At 38.0% G+C, this 21,061-nt stretch overlaps 1 protein-coding gene and 1 long non-coding RNA gene across 5 annotated transcripts in view; both read left to right on the plus strand.

The window, feature by feature from the left end:
• Positions 1-17,760, plus strand: part of dnajc6 (DnaJ (Hsp40) homolog, subfamily C, member 6) — a 35,305-nt gene extending 17,545 nt beyond the window's left edge. For 2 of the 4 annotated variants that reach the window (XM_032571438.1, XM_032571435.1), the window contains 16 exons: positions 641-690; positions 954-1,102; positions 2,352-2,474; positions 3,613-3,746; positions 4,551-4,745; positions 4,984-5,101; positions 5,746-5,825; positions 5,955-6,148; positions 8,144-8,509; positions 9,208-9,351; positions 9,809-9,910; positions 10,437-10,574; positions 10,657-10,992; positions 11,489-11,637; positions 11,959-12,135; positions 15,508-17,760. In XM_032571438.1, the coding sequence (XP_032427329.1) occupies positions 641-690; positions 954-1,102; positions 2,352-2,474; positions 3,613-3,746; positions 4,551-4,745; positions 4,984-5,101; positions 5,746-5,825; positions 5,955-6,148; positions 8,144-8,509; positions 9,208-9,351; positions 9,809-9,910; positions 10,437-10,574; positions 10,657-10,992; positions 11,489-11,637; positions 11,959-12,135; positions 15,508-15,612 (2,560 nt within the window). In that variant the 3' untranslated portion in view covers positions 15,613-17,760. The remainder of the gene's footprint in view (positions 1-640; positions 691-953; positions 1,103-2,351; positions 2,475-3,612; positions 3,747-4,550; positions 4,746-4,983; positions 5,102-5,745; positions 5,826-5,954; positions 6,149-8,143; positions 8,510-9,207; positions 9,352-9,808; positions 9,911-10,436; positions 10,575-10,656; positions 10,993-11,488; positions 11,638-11,958; positions 12,136-15,507) is intronic. The other 2 variants (XM_032571436.1, XM_032571437.1) reach the window with 2 other exon arrangements.
• Positions 17,761-18,939: 1,179 nt separating this feature from the next.
• On the plus strand, positions 18,940-20,364 carry LOC116725409 (uncharacterized). Its single transcript, XR_004340395.1, has 2 exons — positions 18,940-19,074; positions 19,841-20,364. It is a non-coding gene; the product is annotated as an uncharacterized LOC116725409 (long non-coding RNA).
• Positions 20,365-21,061: the final 697 nt, after the last annotated feature.

The raw sequence follows: 21,061 nt of genomic DNA on the forward strand, positions 1-21,061 counted from the left end.
GATGCTCTGACAGTGATTAGCAGAAGCCCAGATCAACCTGTTGAATGCTTGAAGTTTAATTCCTGACCTTGTCTTTGTGTACTTGCTGGTTTGTAGTTGCGACATTTGACCTTCTCTATGGATTTATGGAATCGGTTACCATGTTTTATGACCATCTCACACTCAAAATCTGATCATGCCCAGAAACACAGAAATATGACATTTCTTTCAATTATACTGATGACATAGAATGCAGTGATGTGCAAAATAATTCACACCCCGTTTTTATGTTTTGTAATATTACAACCACAAACTTCAGTATATTTTATTGGAATGTTATAAACCGACACAAACATCAGAATTACTGTGAAAAATAATGGTCTATTGATGAAGAGGAAAACAATGCCATTTTAAAAAGTATTTGCCATGAAAATACATTTATTTTAGGATTTTTAATCTGTTTTCAAATAAAGAAAGGCTTTTGTCTTCCTATGAAGATTGTTGTTTTTAACTGCATTACAGGTTGAACTGCATAACGTCTGCAATATTTATATTGCACACACATGCAGTATATTGTGATGACTATATAATATTCATAATACATTGTGCAATTCTAATTATAAGTTTAAAAAACAAATTTAAAGCCTTTTGTCTGTTTCAGGTACACTAAAGGAGAGCTGGACATTGCATATATTACATCAAGGATCATAGGTAAGATAAAACTGGTTTTTAATTAACTTTCTTTCTCTTTATTTGACCTTCCTTTGTAATAATGATTTACTCAAAGCTTTACATAATCATAAATATAACGATGGAGTGCGGAACGAAGTCAGCAGAAAATGTATTGTCTAGATATGCATCAACATACCACTGATAATCATTCTCTAATGGTGACATTTTTATATTTTAAGGGTTAACTGTAATTATGCAAAATCCTAAAGTAAAATTTTTCTGAGCATCTCTTTTCTTTCCAGTCATGACGTACCCTGCTGAGTCAGTCCAGATTGGCTACCAAAACCATGTTGAGGACATTCGCTCGTTCCTTGACAGTCGTCATGCCGACCACTACACAGTTTTCAACCTTTCACAACGAAACTACCGTGGCGCCAAATTCTCGAACAGGGTTAGTGTGATTTTACCTCGTATGTTTTAGATGCTTGTGTGTTTTGTCCGCTTGTTAGACATTTTCTTCCCAAAGTTTTTGTACCAAATTTAAAATAACAATGAATATATGTTACTGAAGTATAAAACATCCTTATAGCTTGTATTATTTCTGCAGATTATCTCTTAACATGAAACTTTTTTTTTCTAAACTTGATAAATATGCTGAAATTAAACATTGGATTTTTCTACATTTCTCAGTGAATTATTATTCTTAAACTATTAAATATGAATTTATTTAAAAGGTTTTCAAATATTTACCAGGGGTGGCAGTGGAGATGTTTTATATATTAATATTTCCCTGATTTATACTGTGATATGTTAATATATTAGTATTAAATATTGATATACTAATGTGTCATGTTACTAACATCAAAGGACATGTGACAGAGCATTAGTTTTTTACACCTCTGAGGCGAGAACATTGTCTCCTCCTTTCTTCTGATTTGTGAAACTGATGTGAAGATGACCAGCAAATGACCTGCTGTTACAGGGGACATGCTTTCTGCCTCCCAAAATGCAGCTGATTCAGGTCTCAAAAAGGGGAATATTACCTGATTAATCCCTCTGCTAATGTCACAGCACACTTTTAGTTAGATGAATTTACCTTTATTTGCTTAAAGCTGTTCAAGACTTCTAAAAATGGCATTTGTTAATAAAAAAACCCTTGATAATTATACTTTCTGCTGCTTCATTGATAGTAATAAGAGAAGATTAATTATTTTTTAAGGTGAATTCACCACAGCATTTTTTTTCTAAATAACTTGTATTATAGATGATATAAAATACAACAACTGAACCATTTTAATATGTTTTTTTAGGTTTTTCGCCTCTCTCCATGGGGTCCTTGCCTAATGGCATGCAGCACTTTTGCACAGCTGGGTTTGAATTAAAAGTTAAAGCCTATGTGGGAGCTCTCTTAATAAAATACTGCCACCCTGCGGCAGTAAAAATCGAAAAGCTGTGGAACATAAATGCTTGTAGCAGATGACTCATCATGGCAACTGTTGTGTTGTTTTGCTCTGTGCTGCAGTTTCTGACCTCCACCTCTCCCTTTTCCTCCCCCCATCTTTTCATTTTCCCAAACTGTTCATCTTCCTTCTGCCTGTTTTTGTTTTGTTTGATTTCATCAACCCTTTTTCTCCTTGTCTTCTAATCTCTCTCACTTTTTACTGCTTATTTCACCCCCATTTTGTCAAACCCTTTTCCAGGTGTCAGAGTGCAATTGGCCTTCTCGCCAAGCTCCTGGCCTTCACAACCTGTTTGCTGTGTGCAAGAACATGCACAACTGGCTCAAACAGAACCCAAAGAATGTGTGTGTCATCACCTGTTCGGTAAGATGCTCAAATCTCTATGTAGTTTTGAGTAATATTAAATACAATTTTTACTTCCATTGTGCACCAAAAGAGTAACTCTGAAAATCATTTTTCATGCCCTCACACACTGCGATGTGTTTTGGTTCAGTGTGCAAACTGTCTCTGCTCTTATTTAGTGACATTAGAAACACTGGCATGTGGGGGGAGATGTTATTGCCAAGCTGCTGCGGTTTGGCAGTGGCTTGGCAAACTTCTCCTTCTTGCATAATCTCCACCGAATTTGTTTCTCTTTAAACACATTTCCCACTGCTTCCAGTCCCCAAGAGGTTTGTGCTTCACTGCAACCTAAAATAAACTGTGAACAAGTTATGCTGGAAAGAAAACAGTCAGGAATTTAAAACACATGTTAATATTGTATTAAGTAGGGATATAATGATGCATTCAGCTTACAAGATGAGGCAAAACAAAAGAGCCAAAACATTTTTTTTGCATTTTGTTCTATACAAATAGATCAAATGTTTCATAATTACAAACTTATTTTCTTAAAGAATCTCTGTCCAGTGTAGATTCAAAGTATTTTTGGATTTTTAATCAGAGATAGTCAATACACTCCAGACTCATCAAAAACTGTGAAATATCCCTTTAATGTTGCAACATCAGGAAGGCCAGCTCTGTCCTAGGAGACAGAGCTGGCCTGTCTCCTAGGACAGGCCAGCTAACTATAGTTATAGTAGTAATAGTTAACTATAGTTAACTATTTTAACTATAGTTAAAATAGTTAAAATATTTTAACTATTTTAACTCTAGTTAAAATATGAAAACGTCTCCCACTCCATGCATCAAGCTGTTGCAGAACTGTAGAGATCCTTCAGTGACAGACTGCTGCATCCTAAGTACAAGTAGTGTTATAAGAGATCCTTCCGCCCATCAGCTGTTAGACTGCATAACCAACAACTCTATATTGTTTAACCTTCCATTATTCTAACAAAAAGTTAAACGTCAAAAAATAGTGGCTCCAAACGAAAGAGATGTACTGCTCTCCTTTCAGACTTCCTGTTATCTGCTAAAAGTCTTGCCCTCTCCAAATAAGTAAAAGTTAATTGTAAGGGGCAATAATTGTGGAAGCTATTTGAGCATCTGCTTTGTGTGCACACAGGATGGCCGCGCTCCCTCCGGCGTTTTGGTCTGTGCCATGTTCTGCTTCTGCCACCTCTTCAGCCACCCAGTTCCTGCCATGCAGCTCCTCAGCGCGAAGAGACCAGGATCCGGACTCTGGCCCTCACACCGCAGGTTTAGATCCATGAGCTCTGAGACGGATTCTTTTTCACACCATTTAAGTTTGTTCCCCGACCATTTTGAAAGGAATATTTTTGTTGTTTAGGCAAACCTAATCTTTGAATCAGCCAGGAATAACAAGGCAAAGTTATTTCTACACTCAACCAAAAAGTTTGACCTTTAGCCCATCATAAAAACACATTTCCCTTCAGATCATAGCTGAAGGGAAATGTACCTGTACCTGATGTACAGTAGATATGAAGTTTTCAAACCTTTCGACTGCAGTAACATCAGTTGAAGGATAATCCATCTCTCAGGTCCAGTGTTGCTGGGTTTTCTTCTGACACTGTTCTTCTGTTGGTAAATCTTTATAAATTACAAGATCAACAAAAAGTTATGTTTTGTTGATCATAACTTTTTCTACCACAGATTTTCCTTCCACACAATTTTCTATTTTTATCCTTGCATATAGAACTCTGTATGCAAGGCTAAAGGCCATAGCTTCTTTAGCATGGCTGTTTTTAAACACCCCCTTCTTTATAGGTTGTCAATGACTGCCTACCAGACAACTTACAAGTTGGCAGTCACTGCCATAATTGTCTATATAATAACATGATCTTTAAAATAACCAAAATTAGACACTTGAAATAAATCACTTTCAGTGTAATAAATCTGTTATTACATGAGTTTCACTTTTAAATTCGGTGGAAAGATATTGAAAGAGGTCACTGGAATCAAATGATTTAGAAATAAGAATGATTTTAAGTTTTTACACTGTAAATCAAACAAAATTTTTCCGTAACTTTTATTTCCATACAGGTACATAGGTTATGTATGTAGCATGGTATCAGAGAAGCCCACTCTGCCGCACTCCAAGCCCTTGGTGATCAAAGCCCTCACTATGAGTCCAATCCCCTGTTTCAACAAGCAGCGCAGCGGTTGTCGGCCCTTCTGTGACGTCCTGATTGGAGAGACAAAGATCTTTACCACAGCGCAGGAATACGAGAGGATGAGGTAAGAAAAAAACACTTCTTACTTTCTAAACAAGCTGACAAAAACATAATGAAATCGTTTTTGGAAGAGTACTGTCATCACATGTAAGTGCTTTTGTGTCGTTGCTAAAAATTTATTTTATTTGACTAAAAATGGCTTTCATTGGTTTTTCTTTCTTTCTGTGTCTAAAAATGTTCATCTCTACTATAATGTACCATCAATACTATCCCCAAACTGTTCCTGGTTCCTGCTTCCTCAGAGAGCACAGGATCCAGGAGGGGAAAGTTGTTTTCCCCCTCGGTGTGAGTGTTCATGGAGATGTTGTGGTTTCTGTTTACCACATGAGGTCAACAATTGGAGGGCGTCTGCAGGCCAAGGTAATGTTCCTTATATTCCTGCAGCAAGATCTATCATAGGAAACTAATAATCATAGTAAAGTAAATTATACTATGAAGTGCAAAATCTTCATCATGTCTGCTACTTCAACAATCTAATCAGTTGTTAGTTGTCGTGGAAAAAATACTATTTCCAAGCACTGTTCAGGTAAAATCACTCAATCAGGTTTATTCATATATTGCGCACAATACAGAGAGCTCATTGGACAATCAGTAATGAAACAAGTCTAGGAAAAGCTCTGTCAGGCAGAGACAACACATGAGTTTTATACCAAGGATAAAGAATTAACAATAAGGGGCGAGACAGTCTGGTTCTGATGCAGCTGTAGAAAACAACTTCCAACCTTCTACATGTAACCCAAATAGTTCTTTTGGTGAGAGTTCACAAGCACTTCAGGGTTCATAACATGACTAGCAGATGTGACCTTAAATGTAATTTTTCCATCACATAGTTCTGTTTTTAGGAGCAGTGTTTGTGTTTGTAGGGCTCTGACTGCATGCAATGACATACAGTAATAACCTTTAACTTATTTGCCAAAAGATTCTGCAATGACTTTTCAAATTATTCTTATCTCAACAACAATGGAGCTGAATAAAAATGAATCCTTGTCTTGTTTTTTTGTTAGGTGTCCAACACTCAGATCTTCCAGATCCAGTTCCACACTGGCTTTATTGCTCCTGGAACCACCATGTTGAAGTTTAACAAGTGAGAAAGAGGCTTCATATTTGTCCCACTACTATGAGATAATCTAATAAAAAAAATCATGATTTTTATTATTTGGAAAAATAAGTGTGACCACTCATTTCTTTGGACACGCCTTATAATTCTCCATAGACCAGAGCTCGATGCCTGTGACTCCCCGGAGAAATATCCTCAGCTCTTCCATGTGATCCTTGATGTGGAGGTAGAAGGAGTGGACAAGCAGAAAGACTTGACGCCTCCGTGGGAGCAGTTTCCCTGTAAAGACCTGAGTCCCAATGTGCTCTTCTCCGGCCACCAGGAGTATCAGGACGCACTGGCCATTGCAGGTATTCAAATGCTAGTATTTAATCCACGCTAAATATGGATTAATAACAAAACTGAGACAATAATTACTCTGGCAGCTAATTAATCTGACAACCTTTTAGAGAAAGAAAGTTGGAAAAAGTAAAATGGTACTGTTTTTTAATTTGAATTTATACATTATTGTAGCTGCTCTGTTTTCTTAAATAGGCTGCATACAGTAAATTAATTGGATTTAATTGAACAATATTTTTCTTCCTGTTTTTTCCTAATTTCTAATAATTATTTTGGAATCATTTGACATGATGTTAGTGCACTTTCAAATTGACTCATTTCTTTCGACTTTAGTCTTAAAAATTACATAAAATTACAAACATTACCGTGGCTACAAAATAAAGCAACCTATCCTATTTTACAAAATCATATGAAAAGATTTATCTAAAGCTGCAGCTTAAAATGAACCGTGGGCTTGTTGCTAGCATATTATATGCTTCTTTTAGCTTGTGTTTTCAAAAGTTTACGGTGTACTTTTAAAGTAAATTCTTTTATGTTTTTGTCTTTTTCTTTTCCATTTCTGTGTCGACTCAACTGTAACATCTGTTTTTCTACGAGCAAAAATGCAAAAACAACTAGCTTATGTGACTATAGCTAATTAGTACCAATTTCTTATGTTAAGCTAATTTAATGCAAACCTGAATTTGATCCAGAAATGAGTAAAGAATGATTAGATAAAGTCTAAAACAATCTTCCAAAGTATTCTAAATTAACTCATTTTCAAAAATTCTACGTTTGTTCTTTGCTGTGCACTTTCAACAACATATTAGTGTCTTCTTGTTTTAACAAAAATAAACTGATGTGGCCAATTTTTGTCCTTGCAAGATGAGATGGAGGGCTTGGATCTGGAGGGTAAGAAGGAAGCAGTTCCTGGATCTATTAAAGGAAACACACAGTGGTCATAGTTAACGAGGGTCTGGTTCAATTCAATCCCACTCATCCAGGAACTAGATTAAAATATCGGCATATACATTTTGTGTTAATGGAAACTCTGTTTGGCTCTTTACTTTTATGATGTGCATTGATTGAATTGAAATTAAGCCCATGTTGGTATTAAGTAATATATCACTTTGGTAGAAATTTTTAGCTGCCTAGGGACTTAAATGGATAATGAGAAACAGTAAAACTTGTCCACTGACAGCCTTTGTGAGGACAGCAGACAGTATTTTTAGCTTGTATCCAAAGTCAGAATCCCTAAAACTACATATGTTCCCTCTAAAAGTCTCCTATGAAAGCAAAAACAAAATCTGTTTGTTATTCTACCAAGGTGAAATATTGCTCTTGGTTTACACTAGCTCAGGTCAACTAAATGTTGCCCCAAACCCAGCTAAAAGCAAATAGATTATTTATTTAATACATTAAATTATTCCAAAGTAAAACATGTCATCTTCCTTTATTAGGTTAGCAGTTAACCCTCAGTCGGTCCCCTTCGTTCCACTTATCAGAGTATTGGACTTGAGTGGTAACAAGTCCATGATGAAGACGTATTCTGGGCATCACAGAGTGCTTTCAGTGGGACTGAGCAATGGCTCTGCTCTAAGCGGAGGATAGAGCTTCTCCTCTTGTCTCTAAGACTGAAATCTGCCACCCTGTTATCCAGCAGCTTAATTCTACAGTATAGAAGAAACCTTAAAGGTCCTAAACCAGAATCTCTCATTAAATACATTAAATTATTCCAAAGTAAAACATACTACTGTTCAATCAGACCTTTTTGTACAACTGTTTAAGTGCACAGTAGATTAGCTGTTGCTTGTAGCAACTATAACCTTTGTAAGCTCCCATTGTTCACCAGTTTATTTTTTGCCTCAGTTCCTCTTAGCCTGCTTTTTGTCTCCGTCTGCTTTGTGTGGAGTTATTCCCCGTGTATCTGCTTCTATCTTGTCCACACGCTGTATTGTCTAACTTGAACAGATTTTTCTTAGGGCTTCCTACCTAAAGCGTTTTGTTTCTATCGTATCCCACTGAAGAACCGAGTCGGCAACACGGAGAAGGTCGGGCCCATTGTGAAGAGAGCGAGCCCTCCGATGATGAAATGTTGTCGCTCTCGAGCCAGCGAAGCAGCATCAGCGCTGCCTCGCAGAAACCAGAACCTGCAGCTCCAGTTCCTGCGGCACCGGCACCCACTGAGGAAGTGGACCTTCTTGGCCTGGGTGGGGAAGACATCAACCGTCCGTGCCCCTCTTCTCAGCCTGCAGCGGCTGCAGCCACTGACCTCCTGGGAGATTTGTTTGGCACTCCGCCTCAGCCAGCCAGTGCGCCTTCATCCACTCAGTCCACTCCGCACAAAGTGGCCCCCAATACTGCCTCACCGAGCCCAACCCCTGCTCCACCAGGTGAAACACTTGAAAATACAGTTGACTTAAAAACAAATTTTAGGAAGAAAAAAAATACATTAACACCACAGTTATAATTTATAATTTAGAAAATGTTTAGAAAACAGACTTGGATGTCAGGTGAAATGTTTTGATTCTGTTGGTAATTTGCCATTAATAACCTTGTTCTTACACAGTCTTGAACAAAGTAGGAAACTGTGAAACTTGATTTAACAATTTTCAAAGTCTGAATGAGTAGGAATGAAAAATGTTGTAAGCAAACATTTTAAAGTTGCATCCTTTAAATATTTAATATTTTGCCTGGTTTAACATTTTGATCATTTTACTTTTTGACGTAATAAAACATGAAATGAAATACTCATCTTTTTGTTGGCCCATTACTCCTCTTGAAAGAATATTTCAAGCTGAATCCACTGGTCTGGTTTAAATACTAACAGAATTTTTGGATGTCTCAAAATTTATTTAGTTTATCTAGTTTAGTTCATCCAGTTGTTCTAACTCTCCTTGATAACATGAAAACATGAAAAATGTTTAGTTCTTATAATGTTTTGTTGTTTTTTAAATTACTTATTACTTTTTAAAACGTTACTTAAGTCCTGAGGGAACTTGAGATTATAACTTTAATTAGAATGTAACTTTAAAATAATCATTTGTCACAGAATTGGGTTGATGATACGGGTTGTATCTGTGTCCTGCAGCATTTCATCCTTTTGGAACAGCTCCTATGCCTAAGCCTCAGGAGATGATGGGCTCATTCCTCGGACCAGGTAATGTGGGGCAGCCAGACCCCTTTGTGCATGCTGCTCGTTCTCCATCACCCACCCTGCAGCCTACAAGCCTGGGTAAGGCATGCTTCTGCTGCTTTGCTGCCTTTTTTCAAACACAAGTCAGGTTAGGCATGTTTTATAGTATTGCTGTGCTGATTGTTTTTGTTCATTTGCTCTACTTAGTGTTAAAAGTTATGCATTGTTTGACTGCAACGCCTTTTTAGCTTTTTTGTTGCCTTATGCAAGAAATGTGGTTTCATTAGTTATGCAGTTTATGTTCTGCACTAAATAGTTTGCATGATTACTTACAGTTCATACAGATGTAACTCTTTTATTTCCAGCACATTCCATTCTGCATAACAACTCAGCCTGAATGCATTTACATTTTGTGATATTGCTAATTATGAAATTAGATTACAAAAATCAAAAAATGTGTGCAAAAGCCTTATAGCAACACATCTCATTTGAATCATTTTGTATTCTGGGTTCACTGTGTGCTCTTTGTACGGCCAACCTTTATGTGACTGTACAGGTAGAAGCTCCCCTGTCCCACCCGCCACACCGACTGTCAACATTCAGCAGCAAAATGCCATGGGAGGTTGGGACTGGAACAGACCTGCCACCACAAGCACAGGTACACACACAACCACTCAAACCATTGAGTTTTGAGTGGTTGACTCTGAAGCTTAATTGTGGCGTAGATTGTCTGCTGAAAAGATCTGCAATGTTGATCCTTTTTTCTTGAGGATTTTAATATTCCTCCAAACTCTACACTAAACTGTCTGTTTAGTGTACTGTAAAGCAACTCAACTTGGGAGCAACTTGGAATCTTTGCTCTTCTCTTATTTTAAATAATAAATCACTCATTGATTTAGAAATAGCATCACAACATGTTTTCTTAAGACCGATGTTGATCGCTCCTCAAGTACAGGACAGTGGATTTCTGTTCATTCAAATATTTTTTTACCTCATTAATTATTTCCACAGAGATATGCAACCTGAGAAAAAACATTTGCAAAATATTTCCATCTGCTGGATTTGATTGGCATGTTTGATTCTTCATTGTTCAGTGCAACCTAAGAAGTGGGAGGGAATTAACGTTGCACAGTTTCATGAATTCACTTCTGAATTCTTTTTAAAAAAATAATTTTCTGATGTAGGGGGAGGTTTTGGTATTGGCAGTCGATCAGCCACTACCAGTCCCACAGGTTCAGTCCACAGCACGCCCACCCACCAAACTAAGCCAAACAACTTGGATCCATTCGCTGACATCGGAAACCTGTCCGGAAGCCTCGGAGGTCTGACTCCAAAGATTTTCTTGACATTTTTTGTCACATTTTATACTGGCCAGTTTACCACCATTTATGTCTTTACCCTCAGGTGCTTCTGGATTCTCCAGCAAGCCCACCACTCCAACAGGCACAACTCCGTCCTTCCCACCAATGGGTTCCCCATCGCGGCCGCAGCCGTCCCCCCAGCACACAGGAGGCTGGCAGACCCACACAGGAGCCAACTTCTCCTCCTGGCAGCCCAGTGCCGGAGGTGGCGGAGGCTGGCAAGCCCAAGGACAGGGTCCGACTGCCCAACCAAAGCCCAGCCCCAGCCACACCTCCATTCCTCACACATCGCCTCAGAATCGACCCAACTACAATGTTAGCTTCTCGGCAATGGGAGGAGGCTCTCCGAGTGCGGGGGGCAAACCACAGGCGGGAACGGGTAAATAAATCATGTTGACTCTTGAGCTGTACATGGTGAGTGAGAGGTTGTAATTAAAGATTAATTTCTAGAAAACTTTCAAAATATAAGTAATAAAGGGTTTTGCTTGAAATGCAAAACAAAACCAAGCTGACAAAGAAGTTTTCACCAGATGGCATTTAAAATACATTTGACTGCTCTGTGTTATAATTAGAAACACGGAGCCTTGTGGTACTCACAAAGTAAATATGGTTTGTAATGAAAATGTATAATTAGCCACTACCAGTCCTACAGGTTCATTCCACATGACCTGAGTGTTATTTTTAAGTGTATTTTGACAGTCAATAATTGTAGTAAGCTGAGATATGTTAGTCTTTGTGATGTTTTCAACATCTAGACTTCAGAGTTTTAATTAAGTAAGATTCAGATTTTTTACCTCTGGTTATTATATGACAACAGGTTGTGTTATTGTAGTTGCAGGTGTTTAAAAGCTTTATTCCATACTTTTGTGTTCCAGGTTCTAAGCCCAGAGCCTCAGAAGCTAACTTTGATGACCTGCTGTCTGGTCAGGGATTTGCAGGGACCAAAGAGAAAAAAGGCCCCAGGACAATAGCAGAGATGAGGAAGGAGGAAATGGCCAAAGAGATGGACCCAGAGAAAATTAAGGTACGAACACTAACAAACATAAAAATATTTTTACTCCATCTTATTTCCTTTAAGGTCTGATATTTTTGAACCCGTTAACTTAGAAGTGTGTTGGTAAGTTTACAAAGCATTTGGCTGTCAGAGCCTCCAAGTCTTTTCCAGAATTAATGAAGCAGTCAGTGTTGGTTTTCTGCTGCCAAACTTTGGTTTATCTAATTACTTCTTTTGAGTTTCACCAGAGCCAGAGCTGCTGAAAGAGTTTTTGTTAATAATTGTTTCAAATCTGGTACTTACTGGCCAATGGCGCCTCCATCTCTGTGCCCCCTCCAACTTGTGACCCAGATTTTGGACTGGATCGAGGGGAAGGAGCGTAACATCCGCGCCCTGCTGTCCACCATGCACACGGTGCTTTGGGAGGGGGAAACACGCTGGAAGCCAGTGGGTATGGCTGACCTGGTTACCCCAGAACAGGTCAAGAAGGTTTACCGCAAAGCAGTGCTGGTTGTTCATCCTGATAAGGTGAGGATCATGATTAACGGAAAAGACCCTGTGTGTACATGAAAACCTTTTAAAATTTAGCTTAGGCCAGATTGTTTTCCTGTTAAGCTGTTTTACAATAATGTCTTATTTTGGCTCTATGAAAAAAAATACTTTTACTTTCTTCATATAAAATCAAGTTGAATTTTGGCCCTTTTTTAGCTTGATTTAATAAGATATTGCAAAATGTTTTATTTTTACCAAAAATCTTCTAATTGGAGATTTACTGCAGGTGTATTGCCAGTTGATTTTTATCAATATGTAATTTGCTGTTTTTCTGCTCTCTGCCTTGTACCTTGCTGAATATTTTATGGTGGACAACATTTTTCATATTTTACATTACTAAAATACATACAGGAACCCATCAGAAGACCTGACTGTAACTAAATACAAAAAGTAAAGCAATATAAGTGTTGCAACTAAATTCCTGTATACTTCAATCTTAATACAAATAAAAAGTGTAAATATTGAAAATTCACATACTTAATTGTGATATTTATTAAACATTTTAAATAATCCAGGTTTTCAGGATTATATATCTCTAAACTACAGAAGCAGAGGCCCAATCACACCCTGTGTGTGAGCAAGAGGGGTTACATTGATATCTTCAACAAAATGGGTTTCTTCATGACATCAAATATTTAGTTGGTGATAAGACAAGTTACAAGTTGCTTTGTTTCACAAGACAGTGAGAATTTTATTATGCTTTTCCTTTACACGCACAAGAATTTTTTCATACATGACACAAAGAGCGACAACACGACAATACAAACAACCACAATAAGAAGTATCTGAATGGCATTATGGCTGAGGGATTTTAAGGCTTGTTTTAAAAAGTCAAACATGGAGCTTCCATCCTGATGGACGGATTTCGCTGTTTCTTGAAGGTGGTTGACTATTTCATGGATTGTGATGTTGTAATCAGGAACAAAAGTGCAGCATTCAGATCCGATGATGGCACAAGTTCCTCCCTGAGCGGCTAAAAGAAAGTCCAGGGCGGCTCGATTTTGCAAAGCCAGAAGTCTTACGGAGGCGAGCTCATTCGACATGAGTATGAGGGCCTTACCAGTTTCATTAGCTATCACTTCTATAGCCTTGGACAGATCAGCAATCTGATCTAAAGAAGACATGACTCCGTAAAAAGGGAGAAGTGTGCCAAGTACATTTTTAAAAGGCGACTGATTGTGTGTTCCGAGAAAATCGGAAATTCCACGTCGTGGTCGCTTGAGAAACGTTTTCTGCGGCATGTAGCGCGTCACCCTCATTGCTGGGACCACGTATCCCAACCCGCAGCGTCCATTGTAGTCCACCGGAAGATAGGGGTAAGCGAGGGTCCCACACACCCAGTACATGCCAACAGGAGAGGAGATGGAGCAGGTGGCTGTGCGGTAGGCTAAAGCATTCATGCGAGTCGCTCCTGCTGCACCCAGACACTGATGGGGGGCGGCGTTAAAAGCTTTCCAGTCAGTTTCCCTCTGTCCTGAGCCCCACTTAAACGTGCGAAGGCAGTCCGATTGTCCCACTGGAACGTGGCCGTTGTTCTCCAAACACCAAGTGAACTTCTGAGGGAGGACAAGGATGGGAACTGGTTTGGGGGTTTGGAGACATCTGTTGCAGTTTCCACGTTCTTTCGCACAGTCAAGCGGTCTCATTTTCAAACTTGGGCAGTCGGGGTGAGAATAGGAACTGGGCAGGTGAACATGCATCAGGTGGCACGTGTCGCAGTCCGAGGCGGGCAGGACCATGAGAGGTAAACCCTCGCCAGCTGTGTAGGGAATCAGGCCGCAGACGTAGCAGCTGGAGTTCGGGCGCAGGTGGTTGGCCACTTGCCACGCCATGGTTAAGAAAATGTTTCTGTCATCTCTTTTAATGTCTGGGAATTTGATGTGCTGCAAAGCTCCACTGGGGGTTACCACCAGCATCAGCATCAGAAGCTCAAAGAAAACAGACATTTTTGTTGTGGAAGCAAAAGTCCTCCTCTGTGTCTTGAAGATTTTCATATAAAAGCAAGAACCTGGAGAAAGTCGAACACTAGTGCCACCATAAAAGACAGATGATACCTGTAAGATACAAAAGAACAATTCACAGCTAGACACTTGGAATAAACTGAGTTACATCTTAGGAATAAACAAAGTAAATGTACAGAAATTTGTCTGTACCTGCAGAGTCAGTCAGGATTTCTATTTTTGTTCCTGAAGCAAATGTTCCAACATGCATGCATCGAGGAGAACATGCAATACCTGCCTTTATCTTATCTGTCCTCTTTTTTTACTGGACAAAAGCCGAATCAGAAGACTAAGTATTCCCAATCAGAGGGGAGTAGTGAAGCAGTCACAAGACCCCTGATTGATCACTGAAGGAAATCAGGATATCAGGATTGTTCTGTAGGGTTAGTGACTGCTTCAGGCCAGATGTTATGAAATGTCCGTTACCCAAAAGCTCTTTAAAACAATAGTTCACAAACCCTTTCTATCATCTACCCACCAATTTTTAGAACTGTTTTCTGTTGTTTTTGTCATAAAAAAACAACAAAATATAATTCTTAGTGCACGATTAGTTGTAGGATGTGTATTTGTTCTATTTATGCATAGAGGCTAAAATGCCCAAGTTTGTGTGAATTGAAAGAAATTTAAAGATAAACTTATTTCCAAGCACTGGAATACATGGGAAAAATATATGAAACAATATATGAATAAGAATAAAACATTTAGAAAGGAGGCTACTTAATTCTACTTTGTACTTTAATACCAAGATTCATTGACTCAACTTATTGTAATGTTGATCTTCAGTTTCTCATAATACTACAATTGTTATGGTTTGTCTCTCTGGCTTTTATTTATTTTTATGTGATTCTTTTCTGTTTTTACAAACAAAAACAGGATAGTAACAAAAGAGACAGGCTGCGTAATGTGAATTTTTCTCCTTTTTTTTTTTTTGCTTAAGTCATATCTACAATTCTGTTTTTATTTAATTTACCATAAGAACTGTAAATGTTACTATCCAAAATTAAAAAGAAAAAAAGTTTCCCTACAAGTCAGAGTTCCAAGGACAAAAGTTAAAAATTCATTCCTTCCTGTAAGAATATTTTCCAATTCATAGTGATTTTTTGTTTTGTATCTTAAATAAGTTAAAAAGAACTCAGAACACTGTAAATTGGAGTAAATGTAGAACTTATATGTGTAGTAAATTAAGTAAGATGAGAAGATGAGGTGGTGTTGCCCTGTCTTGTTCACCTTTAAGGTTTATTTTACGTGTCCAAGCTTTCATATGTAATATTAAAGCCAAAAAAAGAAGAGAAGCACTAATTTAGACTTCAAGGTATAACAGTTATATTCCTTTGCTCCTGCTTCACAGGCAACAGGACAACCTTATGAACAATATGCCAAGATGATTTTCATGGAACTGAACGATGCCTGGTCAGAATTTGAGAGCCAAGGACAAAAGCCTCTCTACTCCTAAAAACAAGTGAAAAGAAGTGAGCAACATCAGGATGTTCCTTCCAGTTCTCTGTTCTAACCCTTAAAAGTGTCACCATCTCTGAAATGACTCACCATGTAACATCATCTGCCTTTATACCTGCGCTTTCACTCAGATTGCTCCTTTTGCCCAAAACTCCTAACATCGGTGACGGCAACAGACGACCAAACAGACAAAAGAAGCGTCGCTGAACACAGACGTATGCTCTCTGTACGTACAGTATGTGGTGCAACAGCAACAAAGCTCACTGACCCCTTCCTTGACCTCTTGACCCCTGAGATCAGCTCAATCAAACCAACAGAGACGTCTGAGACATGGAGCTGTTTGAAAACAGGATACCGCAGGACAAGAGAAAAACAAATCAGGGAGCACATTCAGCAAACATTTCATTGACTGCTCCTTGTCAGAGCTACAGAGATAGCAGATACTCTTACTGTAAGGCACAACAAGCATTTATATGCATTTATGTTAGCTAGAATATAGGGTTTGCTCTTTGATCTGTGTGAAAATGCATTCAGGGTCTGTTGTGAAATCCATAGGAAGGATAAATTAAAAGGCAGCAACATCAAGTTACTGTAAAATTATGTGAAGGTATGTTTTTATTCCACTGAACATTGTTTGTTTAGAACAGATTGAATCTATTAATAGTAGTCAATGAGAAATACCATCAATATGTGTTCAGCAGAATTAAGATTTCATGATTTTCTGAGATTTATTTTGATCACTTTTGCCGTGTCACGTTAATGTGGTGTAAAGACATTCCTGGAGGATGTGTTGATGCCATTCTTTATTCATGATGGTGTTTCCAGGCAAAATTGTGAGTGGACTAGAAAGAATCCCATCCATGAATGCTTTACTTAAAGCAGCTACCACCATTTCTTTTTGGAAAAGTTATTTTTCAAGCTGTCTCAACCAGTTTTAAATTAGGTTTCAGTCGATAAAATAACTTTACTTAATTCCTCCAGCCCATTCCTGGTACTTCATGTAAAACATCGATTTTTCCTTGATGTTGGTGTTCGCCTCACATGCGAGAACACTCACACATCCTTGCTGCCATCCCTCAGGATACTCTGCACTCGTGGTAATTTCTCTCCTTGAATTTGTTGATGATTTGACACATTGTTTATTTTTGTTCATTCTTAATATGTGAGGCTATTCACATGCAAACCAGTGATGATGGCCTGTGTTTCCATGGAGATGATGACTGACAAAATAAGATTTAGAGCAACATTCACATTTAAAGCAACTATTGTTTTTTTCTAATTCAATCAGAGAGCCATTAGTTGCCCCGTTCTTGTTAACACTTTGCGCTAAGCTGATTGTAAAATCATTGAATCATTTTTGTGGCAGAACTAAAACACATCATGAATTTGTTCTTTTTTATTAAGTTTCTTTCTTTTTTTTTTTTTTTTTACTAAATTTGCAGTAATTGGTTTTAGTGTAATAAAAGGCACTTTTAAGACAGTAGCTGTCTACTTAGTGAAAACAACTTCTCAGAGCTTTTTGACTGTGTGATTCCTGGTGGACTTTCATTTCTGTTAATTACATGATAATAGGTGTGTATGTTTAAAATAATTGGTTCTTAGATCAAAACATGTGAAAAGAAATAACACTTTTTCTGACTACTGATTCTCTCTGTAAGCTGGGAGTTGTACATTTTAGGACTGTAAAGCACCTCATGCATAGCCTCATAAAGTAATATCAATTTGCAATTGAAGACCTGTGAAAGCACAAACATTTTTAATGTACTTAAAAAAGCAGCTGGTGCACATGTTTGATCAAATTACAAAGCAATACACCTGAATGACATAAATACTGTATATCTGTATGTTTGCTAAATGAGTTGTGCAACAATTAATCTTAGGTTTCTTAGTTTAATCATATCAGCCATACTGTTTGAGTTTAGTTTGTCTTCAGCCAGACAGACAAAATTACAAAAACAATTTGCTCATATCAACACAACACATATTTGTTTCACTAAACTGATAATCCCACACAATGACTGCATTTACCTAGAAAAAGCCATGTGAGCAACCAGACGTTAATCAGGAGAAAGAAGCAAACCTAAATAGATTTTATCAGATAAATCTTGATTATTTAAAAATAAAAGCAAAGATGTGAAACATTTTACACATTTTCACTTTTGTTTATTCCGTTCATTATTTTGATATTACTCCATCACCTCTTGAAATTGGATTTCACCCTTAATAACTCATATCTTCAAAATAAGGAGGTACTGAACTTTAAGAATTTTATTGTTTTCACTTGACTTGTGTTGTTTACTTTGATGAGACATTTGTTTCCATTTTGCACAGTTTCATATCAACACTAAAGTACAGGAGGCTTGACTTAGGGAAGTGTTTGAAATGGTTTCATTCCAACCTAACTTGTGTGAGCTTTGTTCCTTTAATATCAGCTACAATTGTTCTTCAGTTTCTTGGAAATTGTTTAATAATTAGAATAATGTCCATGAAAACTTAAAATACTATAAGGCAGATTTAAAAAAGGGCGACTCTGAACTTTTGGCAGGTGTGACCTGATGGTGTTGGATGGACACGGCACCACAGAGATGTTGAGTTGGATTTAGGTCAGGTGTGTTTGGGCTCCAGGAACTGTCTGGATACTCTTGCCACATGAGGCCTGGCAATTTCGCACACCAGGAGAAACCCAGGACCCAATGCACCAGTGTACATTCTTCAACTGATACCTAATGGTCATCTGGCAGAGGTCAGAGTACCATCAGTGGATTTACCTCCCCAGACCACGACTGACCAACTAAACCAGTCACTGTCATGTTCTGCAGACCTTTTCTATGTGAAAAGCACAGCTGCACCAGTGGTTCTGGGCTGTCAATTCTGGTATTCTATGGCAAACTGAGCTTTGTAATTCTGGATGTCAGACACATCAGGAAGTCTGTTTCTGATTGTATTGGTCAGAGTGGCCTGCTGGATGTTAATTTTGGTGCTGATGTTTTTCTTTATTGCACTAATTAGTAGACACCAGTCCTTCAAAAGGGTTAAGGATTAGAGAGCCCCGCCCAGCTCTCTAATGAGTAGAGCAGGTGTCTCCAACCCTAGTCCTCAAGAGCTACCGTCCTCCAGGTTTTGGATGTATCAATTCTCCACACACCTAAATCAAATGAATGACTCATTACAAGGCCTTTGCCAAACTTGATTACCACTCTGAAGAGGTAATTCAATCATTTGTTTCAAGTGTGTTGGGACAGGGATCTATCTAAAACCTGCAGGACAGCAGCTTTCAAGGACTAGGACCGGAGATTCCTGGACTCACTGGCTGTTTCCTGGAATCAGCTCCATGCTTTTGAGACACAACAAACCTTTTGTGCCACTGTGAGTGAGTTTCAACCTCTGCATGGTCCAGTTATTACTTCATTCAACCAGGAGCACAGCAACATTGTTTTTACATTTGGTTTTTACACATTTGGTTTTTACACGCTTAACCAATCCAATCAAATGTCAATAAGTTCCTGCACTATTTGACGTTTAACGTCCTAATCTTAAATGTATTAAGATTAGGATTTGGGTTTCTTTGTATTTTCCAGGTAGGGGTAGGTATGGAAAAAGGAAGAACATATGTACTTCCATTCTGATCCCAGATTGAATTTCCTTCTGCGGGTTTTACAGTTTACATTTACAGTCTGACTCTTGCAGAAAAAAAATCTCTAATGCAGCTCTGCCCAAAGTTGGTCCTCGAGGGCTGGCATCCTGCATGTTTTAGCTCTCTCCCTGGTTTAATGTACCTGCATCAAATGATGGCTCGTTAGAAGGCCTAAGAAGAACCTTGACATGCTGAAAAGGTTATTACCGGCAGGGAGAGAACTAAAACATGCAAGATGCCGACCCTCGAGGACCGACTTTGGGCACCACTGATCTAAAGGGGTTCACAGTAAAGGTTTTTTTTTCTTTTTCTTTAATTATGCAAAAAACATTAATTGCAAATGTCTGGAAAAGTATGGTTTTTGACATGCAAAGTGTGGCGGAATTGTTTAATGTAAAACAAGCTGTAAGTTTTATGTTATTCCCAGGTTAACAACCCAATAATTGGAAATCATGCAACTGTTTTACGTTGCTCAAAAATACCTGGAAAAACAACGGATGCACCCAAATTAAGCATTACATTTGCATTCATGTCCTCATAAATAGGTACCATTCTTGACACTCATATTGTCTTGATGCAGTTGAGCAGTTAGATGAAAATTATACTTTACTTTGTGCTTTCCAGTCAGTTTCAAATCACTCAAGATTTCCACTGAAGGTTTGTTTCACCCATAGAGAACTTTCATTCAGGAGGAAAAGTTTTGTTTGGAGTCCTTGAAAGACAGCAGGTCTCAGACTGAAACTAAACTTGAAACTGATGTTTTGTGTTTTCTTTTATTCGAGTATACCTGATGAAGAGAGCTGTCTGTTATCTATTTACACCCAGGACCTAAATGTGAAACGACCCTTGTTAACCCCACCGCTGACTGACAGTGCAATCTTACAGCTAACCTCTGTACTGTAATCAGTCCATGTGTGTTGTTTGAAGCTGTGGTATGTATGAGTCAGATTTGACTACTTTATGTCACGTGTTTGCCTGTCTGCTGTTCAAGTATTAATTAATTGTGTAAAATTTTTGTTCATGTGTTTTCTTTTTAGGTTCTGTTTACTGTTACAGGATGTATATAATGAACATGTGCAGTGCACAAAAATAAACAGTAAACAGAGTGAAACATCAGCGTTTTCCTCGTTTGTTTTCCCCCCTGATTGCAATTCTCATTTTTAAACGCAAGATGGCAGCAAAAGCGACTCAAACTGTTCTTTGTGCTGTGCATTGTGCCTCCTAGTGAAAATTACTTTAAAAAGAAAAAAAAAACTATTAAAATGAATAAAAATCACAGAAAAATAGTAAAACATTTTATCCAGTAATTAAAACAGAATAATGCAGCAGCCATAAACATGACAAATATCATATTTTATCAAATTCATATGTATTTTTTTTAACCTGAATTTGTGTACGAGTTCATGAACAAATATATCTAATTAAAGTAAGACATGATTGATTTAAGCTTTGCAACATACTGTAAACACATGTTTGTATTATGGAACTAATATGTATAGGGCATTTTATCTACTTGAAATTAAAAGTTAATGCACAGTGCAGATGCTGATGGTAAACTAAACCAACCTGCTACATTTCAGTTCGGCTGCTCACCTTTTGTGAGTCATATGATGAATAATGTGGAAAAATTTCTCCTTGGGGCATCACATGGGAGAAACAGGACTTTGGTGCTGCTGTCTGAAGGAAATGGGTATAATTGGAAAATGACTGTATCATCGTAAAACAGGATCAGTGATGTGCAACTCATTTCAGTTTTTCCTTCTTTCTTTTCCATCCTACTCTCTCTCCTGACAGCGCTGACGCATTTCTTGTG

This window comes from Xiphophorus hellerii, chromosome 9 (genome assembly GCF_003331165.1).
Source record: "Xiphophorus hellerii strain 12219 chromosome 9, Xiphophorus_hellerii-4.1, whole genome shotgun sequence".
In the NCBI taxonomy this organism is placed as follows: Eukaryota; Metazoa; Chordata; class Actinopteri; order Cyprinodontiformes; family Poeciliidae; genus Xiphophorus; species Xiphophorus hellerii.